The sequence below is a fragment of the Haliotis rubra genome, unplaced genomic scaffold (genome assembly GCF_003918875.1).
Source record: "Haliotis rubra isolate DU_JTF1 unplaced genomic scaffold, ASM391887v1 Scf563, whole genome shotgun sequence".
NCBI lineage: Eukaryota > Metazoa > Mollusca > Gastropoda > Lepetellida > Haliotidae > Haliotis > Haliotis rubra.
The window spans coordinates 560,565-573,086 of NW_025767261.1; the positions used below are offsets into that span (position 1 = coordinate 560,565).

Here is a 12,522-nt window from a genome sequence, read left to right on the forward strand (position 1 = left end):
TACTATACTCATATTGTAAAATATATTAGCTAACAAAACCCTACAGAGTTTTGCTATATATATGTAGCTTAAGTTAATTATATCTTAAGCTCAGTACTATACTAATATTATAAATATATATTAGCTAACAAACTCTACAGAGTTTGGCTATTATATATGTAGCTTAAGTTAGTTATAGCTTAAGCACAGTACTATACTCATATTATAAAAATATATTAGCTAACAAACTCTACAGAGTTTGGCTATTATATATGTAGCTTAAGTTAATTATAGCTTAAGCACAGTACTATACTCATATTATAAAAATATATTAGCTAACAAACTCTACAGAGTTTTTGCTATTATATAATTAGCTTAAGTTTAATCATATCTTAAGCTTAGTACTATGTTATATCTTAAAGTATTTTAGCTAACAAACTCTAAGGAGTTTATACTAGCATATTAACAAGCTTAAGTCTATTAGTCTTAAGCATTGTATTAATGTTATATATACTTTATCATAATAAGTACATGGTAATAACCTTTTATATGGCAGCTGATAAGTTAGCAGCAGGAATTCATCAGTTCAGTGCCTTTATGAAGTTCCCATAGGGTTATTACAATCATCACAGTTCAAATCACTAATTATTAAAAATCCAAAGTATTAGATATTCCCACCTCCGTTCCGTAGGATGCTACAAGCAAAAGAGCATGAGTCAGGATAAGGAAAAATATGTAATTTTGGAGTAAAATTGATATTTTATACTTATCCTGACTCATGAGGTCAGCCTCCCATCCTCCCCAAATAGCACTTTGGATTTCCCTGTAAATTCAAATGTTGAATCAGTATATGAGGAGAGTGAGGCACATGGGTAGAGGGTGGCCCTCGTTCAGCTTGTGGAAAGGAGGTAACTTCGTGGTGAATACTAATTAGTGATTTTAAATTGAAGGGAGCTTCAATTAGGGGAGATACAAGTGTTCCACTATGTTAGCAAGAAGAAGAAGACAAGCAAAAGAGGCATGAGTCAGGATAAGTATAAAATATCAATTTTACTCCAAAATTACATTATTTGGACAGTCAAGCTGCTCGTGTACAAGAATGGAGAAGGCAGGATGAGGGCAGGCGAGAAGGTCTACGGATCCAGCATACAGGGGGTAGGTTGAGTCAGGTCAAGGGTCACAGCTTGGGGGATAGGTTGGGTCATAGATCACACAGCGTCCAGGGTCAGGTCAGGTCAGGGGTCACAGCTTGCAGGGGTAGTTAGGGTCTGAGGTCAGACAGCATACAGGTAAGGTCAAGGTCAGGCAGTGGAGGGAGATCTCACAACGTAGGTTCAGAGGTCACACACAGTATGGTGTAATGGTTGTAGGTCGCTCCACAGATTGAAGTGGATGTTTTACTCCCGTGATGCCTGTGTCCCCAGGTACTGAACCAGTGCACCCACCAGCTTGGGCTGAGCAAGCCAGCAACACGGCTCTACACAGAGGATGGAGTGCTCATCCTTGACATGGACGACCTGGTTGACTGGGCCGTGGAGAACTACAAGGCTGTCATGGCCGACCGTATTGAGAAGATTGTCATGATGGAGAACAGCGACAGTGAGCAGTGTGAGTATCATGTACTGAACTCTTACTTTACGTGTCAGAACACTTACTTTACATGTCAGAACTCTTACTTTACGTCTTCCCAATCAGTAGAACATTTACATTTTCACATTTGAAAGACAATAAAGCTTTCAGTTTATCTTGGTTATATCAAGGAACCAAATGAAACTGATACTAAGATATATCTTGGTTATATGAAGGAACCAAATGAAACTGATACTAAGATATATCATGCTACCAGTATCAGATGTGATATGTTAAGTTATGTGCTCTGTAATACAAATGGTCCTTCAGATATATAGTCTAGTTGGTGAATCACAACATGTCATATGGGTTGTAGCAGTGAACCTGATCCATGAGGGTGGAGACAACAGGATGGCACTCCAGGACCAGGCCTCCCAGGAGGTCCACTCCCAGCTCACTCGGGCCATGCACAACATGGAGCAGTTTGATGAGGACGAGCGTGGTGGTGGAGATGTGGAGGAGAGAGGGGCAGGAGACGTTGCTGAGGAACACAGTGTTCGGGAGGAGAAGACAGGTAGGTTCAGGAGGGGATAGTGAGGTCATAGCTGTGGAGTGGGCTGGGAGGGATGTCAGGGAGGGGGTAGTGGGGGTGTAGCTGTGGAGTGGGCTGGGAGGGATGTCAGGGAGGGGATTACAGGTGGGGTTTTGTGGGGTGTTGAGGCAAGGAGACTGTGGAAATGTTAGTCAGAAGCTAGGCCAAGGGAATAATTGAGATAGGTGTTTAAGTGGCCAAGGTCAAGGGTTGGTTGGTATGACAAGATGCATCTGACGATATTTTAGAGCATTGAGACTTTCTGCCATGATGTAGTCATTCCCCTGTTGTGTCACAGAACTGGACTCCCAGGAGAGGAGGGAAAAAGGAAGTTGGAGCCGAGGAAGAGGGAGGAGCTGCTCAGTGGGTTGGTTGGGTGCCACTGCCAGCTTGAGACCATTCTCAGATACCCCATCGAGCTGTGGGTCTCCGGTGGCAAGAACTTCGTTCCTCCAGAAGTGGTTGAGTCTAAGGATATCAATCGTAGGAAGAAGCGAGCCTTCCGTGGACAAGTGTCTCTCGATCTGGACATAGAGAAACATGTGCTGCGTCAGATGAAAGGTGGGTGTATAAACGTCTGGACTATGAAAGGATGTGCCAATCTAAACTGTACCATAATATACCGTCTATCAGAGCATGTTGTCTCACAGGACTACAATCCTCTTTGTCATCACATGACAGTGAAACTCCCAGTAACATACTCTCACCCGGCAGTTATTCCTTGCAACTCTGCCATGTTCACAAGCGTGGGTGAATGTTGACTGGTGGGTGAATGTTGACTGGTGGTGAATGTTGACTGGTGGTGAATGTTGATTGGTGGTGAATGTTGACTGGTGGCGAATGTTGACTGATAGGTGAATGTTGATTGATGGTGAATGTTGACTGGTGGTGAATATTGACTGATTGTGAATGTTGACTGATGGTGAATGTTGACTGATGGTGAATGTTGACTGGTGGTGAATGTTGACTGATGGGTGAATGTTGACTGGTGGTGAATGTTGACTGATGAATGGTGAATGTTGAATGTTGACTGGTGAATGTTGACTGATGGTGAATGTTGACTGATGGGTGAATGTTGACTGGTGGTGGTGAATGTTGTTGACTGATGGTGAATGTTGACTGGTGGTGAATGTTGACTGATGGGTGAATGTTGACTGGTGGTGAATGTTGACTGATGGTGAATGTTGATTGATAGTGAATGTTGACTGATGGGTGAATGTTGACTGATGGTGAATGTTGACTGATAGTGAATGTTGACTGGTGGTGAATGTTGATTGATAGTGAATGTTGACTGATGGTGAATGTTGACTGATGGGTGAATGTTGACTGATGGTGAATGTTGACTGGTGGTGAATGTTGACTGATGGTGAATGTTGATTGATAGTGAATGTTGACTGATGGTGAATGTTGACTGATAGTGAATGTTGACTGATGGTGAATGTTGACTGATGGTGAATGTTGACTGATGGTGAATGTTGACTGATGGTGAATGTTGACTGGTGGTGAATGTTGATTGATGATGACTGTTGACTGGTGTCTGTCTGCAGGTCGTCGTATGGAGGAGTTGAACCCTGGGGAGTACAAGTCCACGCTCAGCACCTCCCAGCCTGTTGTCATCCAGGGACAATGGCAAGAGTTGACCCCCCAGGAGCAGGTTAAGCATGACACGGTCCACAAACTGGAGGTAGGTATACTTCCACTGACTATTATCTAATGATAATAATAATATCTTCAGCAATCTCACTGTTATCACCAGGTTACTTTTAGAAATTCAGGTCATCTTGTCATTTGTTATTTAACTAAATATAACTAATGTCCAGCTGGAATTATCTCTTAAGTGTATAGTAGCTGGAATGTTTAACAAAACGAAACTTTTTGATTAAGAATAATCTAAACACTTTTGCATGTTTGTGTTACAAGATATGGTTGTGTACAGTTGTTTTGTGAAGCTATGTGATGGCTAATGAACATAGAGATTTTTTCTGGGTTACATCTTCTTTTTATTCTTGAGTACAACGTTTCAGGGCTGTGTTGTTCTGGCCCCATCATCAGGTAAAAACTGAACAGTAACTGTTAACCTGCCTGTAACAAGTGTGTAATATGTAATAAAGATGTGACACTGTGTAATAAGTGAAGCTGTGTAACACTGTGTAATAAGTGTGACAGCTGTGTAATAAGTGAGCTGTGACACTGTGTAATAAGTGTGACACTGTGTCACAATGCTTATGATGTCACAATGCTATGATGCTGAATGACAGCAATACGTCCAGAGTTAACTGTGTACTGTTCAGTTTTTACTGTGTAATGTGACACTGTGTAATGCGTAATCAAGCATCTGTGTAATAATGTGTGACTGTGTAATAAGTGTGACACTGTGTAATAAGTGTGACACTGTGTAATTGTGACGCTGTGTAATAAGACACTGTGATGCTGTGTAATAGAAGTGTGACACTGTGTAATAAGTGTGACACTGTGTAATAAGTGTGATGCTGTGTAATAAGTGTGACACTGTGTAATAAATGTGACACTGTGTAATAAGTGTGACACTGTGTAATAAGTGTGACACTGTGTAATAAGTGTGATGCTGTGTAATAAGTGTGATGCTGTGTAATAAGTGTGACACTGTGTAATAAGTGTGATGCTGTGTAATAAGTGACACTGTGTAATAAGTGTGACACTGTGTAATAAGTGTGACACTGTGTAATAAGTGTGACACTGTGTTACCTGCAGACCCACCTGGGAGAGATCAAGGCCAACCAGAGACTGGGACTGGCCAACGTCAACCTGAAGGGGAGATTGTACCTCCAGCCCAACATGGTGAGACCAGCAGCAATGGCGGAGACATGATCCAGGCCGTTGACAGATATCATGTTTTACAAACTTTCTTCACTAAATCTTGGGGCAGGGTGAAAATGAAACTAAAATGTGAATGTCCAAGTGATCTCTTACAGTTACAATTACTTCCCTTTCCGTATAGACTTGATAATAACTTTAAGTAGAATTTGTAATAAGGTAATTATTATAAACTAACAAATGGTCAAGGCAGCAAATACTAGTATGTTTCATCAGGAAGGTCATTAGATGTAAACCAGTTGTGTAAAGATTCTGTACTCTGTGTAGAAACGAGTTCAAGTATTCCCAAACGGCGAGAGTCTGGAGCGGGCGGTGTACATCTGGGGGGAGACACTGGACCAACTCCTGGAGGCGGCCACCAGCAAACTGACACTATGGAAGAAGGCCCAGATGTTCTTCACTTCCGATGGAAAGATGGTCAGTAGATTAACACTCCCTCTCGTCTGTAGATATATTTTCCATATACACCTCCTGTATATGTAGTGAGTGAGTGAGTTTAGCTTCACACAGCTCTTAGCAATATTCCATATACACCTCCTGTATATGTAGTGAGTGAGTGAGTTTAGCTTCACGCAGCTCTTAGCAATATTCCATATACACCTCCTGTATATGTAGTGAGTGAGTGAGTTTAGCTTCACGCGGCTCTTAGCAATATTCCATATACACCTCCTGTATATGTAGTGAGTGAGTGAGTGAGTTTAGCTTCACGCAGCTCTTAGCAATATTCCATATACACCTCCTGTATATGTAGTGAGTGAGTGAGTTTAGCTTCACGCAGCTCTTAGCAATATTCCATATACACCTCCTGTATATGTAGTGAGTGAGTGAGTTTAGCTTCACGCAGCTCTTAGCAATATTCCATATACACCTCCTGTATATGTAGTGAGTGAGTGAGTGAGTTTAGCTTCACGCAGCTCTTAGCAATATTCCATATACACCTCCTGTATATGTAGTGAGTGAGTGAGTTTAGCTTCAAGCAGCTCTTAGCAATATTCCAGCAGTATCACGACAGGGGACATCAGAAATGGGCTTCATACTTTGAGCCAACTTGAGAAATTGAACCCAGGTCTTTGGTGTGATGAGTTAACACATTTACCACTAAGCAGATATTTGCTCCATATTACACACATGTTCTATGTTTAAATGGTGATTGACAGAGGTTCTATGTTTAAAGGATATATTGACAGATTTGACATATGTTCTATGTTTAAAGGATATATTGACAGATGTGAAACATGTTCTATGTTTAAATGGTATATTGACAGATGTGAAACATGTTCTATGTTTAAAGCATATATTGACATATGTCACACATGTTCTGTGTTTAAAGGATATATTGACATATGTCACACATGTTCTATGTTTAAAGGATATATTGACAGATGTCACACATGTTCTGTGTTTAAAGGATATATTGACAGATGTGAAACATGTTCTATGTTTAAAGCATATATTGACAGATGTCACACATGTTCTATGTTTAAAGGATATATTGACAGATGTGACACATGTTCTATGTTTAAAGGATATATTGACAGATGTCACACATGTTCTATGTTTAAAGGATATATTGACAGATGTCACACATGTTCTATGTTTAAAGGATATATTGACAGATGTCACACATGTTCTATGTTTAAAGGATATATTGACAGATGTCACACATGTTCTATGTTTAAAGGATATATTGACAGATGTCACACATGTTCTATGTTTAAAGCATATATTGACAGATGTCACACATGTTCTATGTTTAAAGGATATATTGACAGATGTCACACATGTTCTATGTTTAAAGGATATATTGACAGATGTCACACATGTTCTATGTTTAAAGGATATATTGACAGATGTGGCATATGTTCTATGTTTAAATGGTATATTGACAGATGTCACATATGTTCTATGTTTAAAGCATATATTGACAGATGTCGAACATGTTCTATGTTTAAAGGATATATTGACAGATGTCACACATGTTCTATGTTTAAAGGATATATTGACAGATGTCACACATGTTCTATGTTTAAAGCATATATTGACAGATGTCACCAACGTTCTATGTTTAAAGGATATATTGACAGATGTGGCACATGTTCTGTGTTTAAAGGATATATTGACAGATGTCACACATGTTCTATGTTTAAAGGATATATTGACAGATGTGGCACATGTTCTGTGTTTAAAGGATATATTGACAGATGTCACACATGTTCTATGTTTAAAGGATATATTGACAGATGTGGCACATGTTCTATGTTTAAAGCATATATTGACAGATGTGGCACATGTTCTATGTTTAAAGGATATATTGACAGATGTGACACATGTTCTATGTTTAAAGGATATATTGACAGATGTCACACATGCTCTGTGTTTAGATTGAGACGTACGAGGACATCGAGCGGGACCAGTTGCTGTGCGCCTCCACAGGGAAGGCCTTCAAGAAGCCGAGAGTCCAGATGTTGGATGTTGAGGTGAAGGCCAGTTGGGGGCGAGCACACGGAGCGTATGGTCCATCTGCCACAGATGTCAGAGTTGACGCTAAGGGGAATCCTAAAGTTGATGTAAGCTGCCATATTATTGTCAGTCTCATGTTTTCATTGAAATACATTAACAATGTAAAGTTGATTTTGAAGATATTTTGATTTACTTGGGAGCTTCTGTTGTTTGTTGGCATGTATTACCTAGTGTGACTCTGACCAATGCTGAATTCAACCTCATGATATGTGTGCCTTTTGGTCCAGATGGCCTGGCAATATTGAAGCATCACTGTGAAAACCCTGAAAAGATCTGTATATAGTGAGTCATTTGGATCACTTTTATGTCAATTGCTTCCTCACAGCTCTGTGTGGTTTATCTTCAGGTGGATCCGTTTGGTCCTCCAGAGTTGGCATTGCCCTTAGAAGCTCCCTAGTAGGGCAGAACGTGGAACCAGGGACGGAGCAGGCACACCTCTGCAGCAGCAACAGCAACAACAGCACAGGTGTTTGTGAAGGCTGCTTCGTAGCTCATTAATTCCATGGAACAGCCAGAGGTGCTACAGTCTATGCCAGATTGATGTGTATATTCTAGAATTCTACTAGGAGGCATAGCTTAAAAGATAAAGAGATACTTAGGTTGTAGAGATCTGTGTGGATTTGTTTTCACCTGCAATTGTTAAAATATGCAACTTTCTTCATTATATGCCCAAGTTTGATCTGTAGATAGTAGTTATTTAATACAAGGCTGATGACAGTGCTGTAGATAAGTTTCAGGATAGACATCAGATATCAGATAGTGGTGTGTTGGGGCCACACAAGCTGCAGTTGTCATATACTGTAGTCTCAGCTCAAGTGAGCATTTCTTGCCACAAGAAACCTGATGGTAATATCCAGGTGAATGACCCCCTGTTTTGTTCCAGTAATATCCTAAGCACTGATGCCACAGCTTGGAAGCTAACCTTGGAGATAAGTTGTCCCATACTCCTCTTAGTTATTCTCTCAGTATGGTATGTACACCCATACCCAGTGACCAGCTTCTAAAGAATTATTTCCTCGCTTGGAGTTTCCTGCCCATGGCCTTGACCTGTAGTTCATCTGTCTCATGCTAGTGGAGTGGCTGGTAGACTGTTGTCAAGTTATATAGCCAGCGCTTTCTAGTCAATTGTACCCAGATTTGAATATATGATATAATATCACCTATGTAGTTATGTTATAACTGATGTTATATACCCATGGGTGGGAGACAGTTACATGTAACATGTGCCTGGTATTTCATTGGTCAGCTGCTTAGTGATCTCTATAGAGGTTTTATGTATTTACTTGGATTTTGCAGAATCTTATGTGAGAAAGTATTTTTATTGAGTGTGGTAACAGCACTGCTGCCTTGATACTGGTTGTTGGTGATTGTTGCCATCTGTCTTGTAGCAGACTGGAACAAGACTGTGGTTTGTTGTGCCAGTATATGAACAGTAAGTAGAGATGCTCTGTGGCAGAATGTGGTGTTACAAGCAGACTGGGCAGATACCATATAAACAGTGTACTTGCTTTATGGTGGCTGTGCTTCACTTGGCCTGTACACAGTGCATATCAACTTCACCCACTCTATTTCAATATCACAGGGTCCATTTTACCACCATGTTTAAGTACCAACAGGAAACATTCTAGCTGGTACATGATATAACATATTTCATGATTATTTTGTATTTATATTGTCAGTGTTGTACATGTCCTACCATTCTTCATGTTTACCCGAGATCTGTGTGACAGAAATTGTTTTAATGGTCTGTCCAGTTCCGTCCGTGTTAAAGATTGTATTTATCTGTGATATGATTTTGTTTACTTTACACCTATAGGTTTATATATTTATGAATTAACATTGATAGAATATACAAATCATCCACTTGTAGATCATCTACCCATACTAACACGTCTGTGATATGATCATCTGTACTGTACAGATATCTGGTTAGTGTGTACACTACATCTAGGGCTGTCTAACACACTTGCTGATTGTAACTGTTTAACATATACAAGACACGTTTTACCATTCTATAGAATAGCATTTTATTACTGTTTTTGCTGAGGTGTATTGTATTTTTATAGAAAAATATTGATTATATTCCAATTACTTGTAAACATTATTGTACAGAAGACGTTTTCAAAGGAGCTTGTTTCAAAAGATGAAGAACTTGCTAGAATAAAATTGATTCTAAATATCATCATGTCTATTGTTACTGATTTATTGCCTGTGAGAAATGTGTGAAAGGTTGAGTGGAAGAGTGGTGAAAGCATAACAAAACACAGATTTTGAGGAAAGGACAGGCCTCACAGTGTCCTGAGATGAAGACATTAGATGGGCAGGATCTGCTGGTCGGTCGTTTTAGTACTGGTTTGGACTGCTTTATGAAACGATGCAATTCTTTGTCCAGAGATTTGTTCGTTTCTTTCAGACATCTATGTTCCTTGGTTGTATCTGCGACATTCATCAAATACAAGAACTGCATAACAGTAGACTCTGGGAAACAGCTGAGACAGTTTTCTGTGTAGCTGAAACATTGTTTATAGTAGTGTTAGACCAGGTAGGTTCGTTCACTCACTCACTCACTCACTCACTCACTCACTCACTCACTCAACAAACTCACTCACTCACTCACTCAACAAACTCACAACAAACTCAAGAACCAGCTATGATCCAATAGTCCAATATCGATGTTTTTGAAACCTCTGAAGATGTCCACCTCAGTTAATTTCACAAATCGCTCCTGTAACCTCAAGTCAAGGAAGAGCCTGGACCATTGAGTTAACATATTCATAACAGGATATTGGAATTAGCCGCCTATAAATGAGGACCCGACACTTGAGTTATTGTGAGAACCGTTGGCGTTTGGTGACAAACACAGGAGGGTGTCTCGCTTAAAAACAGCATTGGAAAGACATATAGGTATATAGACCCTGCCCTAGTACTATATAAAAGGAAAGGAATGTAAAGACGAAACCACCTGCATGGGGCTATCGTTGCTATTTCGCGCATGGAACAACTAATAGCTCGGGGTTTGCGATACTTATAAAAAATAATTTTGAGTATGATATCCATGATATCATAAGTGATGAAAACGGTCTATATATAATACTTGATATTACAGTTGAAAACATCCGATATATAATACTTGATATTACAGTTGAAAACATCCGATATATAATACTTGATATGGCAGTTGAAAACATTCGATATATAATACTTGATATGGCAGTTGAAAACATTCGATATATAATACTTGATATGACAGTTGAAAACGGTCGATATATAATACTTGATATGGCAGTTGAAAACATTCGATATATAATACTTGATATGGCAGTTGAAAACGGTCGATAAATAATACTTGATATGGCAGTTGAAAACGGTCGATATATAATACTTGATATGGCAGTTGAAAACATTCGATATATAATACTTGATATGACAGTTGAAAACATTCGATTTTCAATTACAATATCTACGGTCCGAATACCGACACTCCCGGCATTTTTAAATCTTTAGTCGAGATTATAATACAGCTACCCGGTATTATATGTATGCCCGGTGACTGGAACGTGGTTCAAGACTGCTAAGGATACCAATACTATAAACAAAGAAATAACCCTATATCCAATAACGCAATACAGGAAATGAAAGAAAATTTAGATTTAGTCGATCGCTGGAGGATACTCCACCCTGATAAAATGCAATATACATGCTATGTCCTTGACCGGTCTCCTTGACCAAATCTTCATCAGTAGGTATTAGTTACAAATCAGATCATTCATGTATATCATGAGAACTCTCTCTTCAGCCTATTGAGAGAGGTCCTGTATATTGGAAATTCAATAACTCCCTTCTATATGACACGAATTATATAAAATAGTTAATGATACTATCAGCGACATAATAAACGAATTTTGCATTTCAAAGAGAGTAAAGATACAATGTCCAGACAAATTTCTATAAATGATCAAAACCTTTTTGAGCTCTTAAAAATGAGAATTAGAAGTGAAACTATTTCTTATTCAATTAAAACTGCAAAAGAACGAAAAAAGCGGGGAAAAAATTTGGAAAAAAAATATATACAACTATGAGTCAAATTATCGAAATCTAAATGAACATGAATTAAGTATCCTTACTGAGCACAAAACTGAATTAGAACGGAGAAAATAAAGGGTATTGTTTTCAGAAGCAAAGCAAAATGGTACGATAAAGGAGAGAAAACGCTGAGTATTTTCTTAACCTAGAAAAAAGACACTTTATAATCAAAAATATGTGTGAATTAATCGATGAAAATAATAAAACATTGACCAGTAGAAATGAAATAGTGCATGAAACGGCACACTTCTGTCAAAGTCTGTATTCAAGAAAACAGGATGTCAATAGGAAAAAAGACCTTGACATCTTTGCAGAATCGGGCGTTAGCTTGACTTTTGAAAAGCAAGAAACTTGTGAAGGCGATATTTCTCTTAATGAATGCCTTCAAGCCTTAAAACATATGAAAAATGGGAAAAACCCTGGCTCCGATGGTTTCACTGCAGAGTTCTATAAATTCTTTTGGAAGGATATAGGTATCCTTTTATGGAAATCAATTAAATATGCTTTTGAAAATAGTAGTCTATCGAAATTTCAACGGCAGGGTATAATAACATGCTTTCCTAAAGAAGGACGTGATCGACATTATTTAAAACATTGGCGCCCAATAAGTCTATTGAATGTAGATTACAAGATTGCCTCAAGCGCTATTGCATATAGAATGAAAAAGTACTACCAGACATAATAAGTAATACCCAAACAGGCTTTTTGAAAGGTAGATTCATTGGAGAAAACACGAGAATCCTATACGATCTGCTAAACTATTGTGAATTAAATAAAATACCCGGCCTTCTGGTTCTTGTCGATTTTGAAAAAGCATTTGATACTATTGAATGGAATTTTATAGAATAAAGCATTAGAATCCTTTAACTTCGGGCCCTCTTTTCGAAAATGGGTCAAACTATTCCAATCAAATATCTGCAGTGCTA

The 12,522-nt window shown here is 38.8% G+C and overlaps 1 protein-coding gene across 1 annotated transcript in view; it reads left to right on the top strand.

Moving 5' to 3' along the window:
* The window catches only part of LOC124254105 (doublecortin domain-containing protein 1-like), a 62,899-nt gene extending 53,204 nt beyond the window's left edge, over nt 1-9,695 (top strand). The window contains exons 31-39 of the mRNA XM_046687977.1: nt 1,058-1,134; nt 1,404-1,587; nt 1,925-2,122; nt 2,417-2,701; nt 3,688-3,824; nt 4,871-4,957; nt 5,261-5,410; nt 7,375-7,560; nt 7,860-9,695. Coding sequence (XP_046543933.1) covers nt 1,058-1,134; nt 1,404-1,587; nt 1,925-2,122; nt 2,417-2,701; nt 3,688-3,824; nt 4,871-4,957; nt 5,261-5,410; nt 7,375-7,560; nt 7,860-7,910 — 1,355 coding nt within the window. The 3' untranslated portion in view covers nt 7,911-9,695. The remainder of the gene's footprint in view (nt 1-1,057; nt 1,135-1,403; nt 1,588-1,924; nt 2,123-2,416; nt 2,702-3,687; nt 3,825-4,870; nt 4,958-5,260; nt 5,411-7,374; nt 7,561-7,859) is intronic.
* The last annotated feature ends 2,827 nt before the right edge of the window (nt 9,696-12,522 follow it).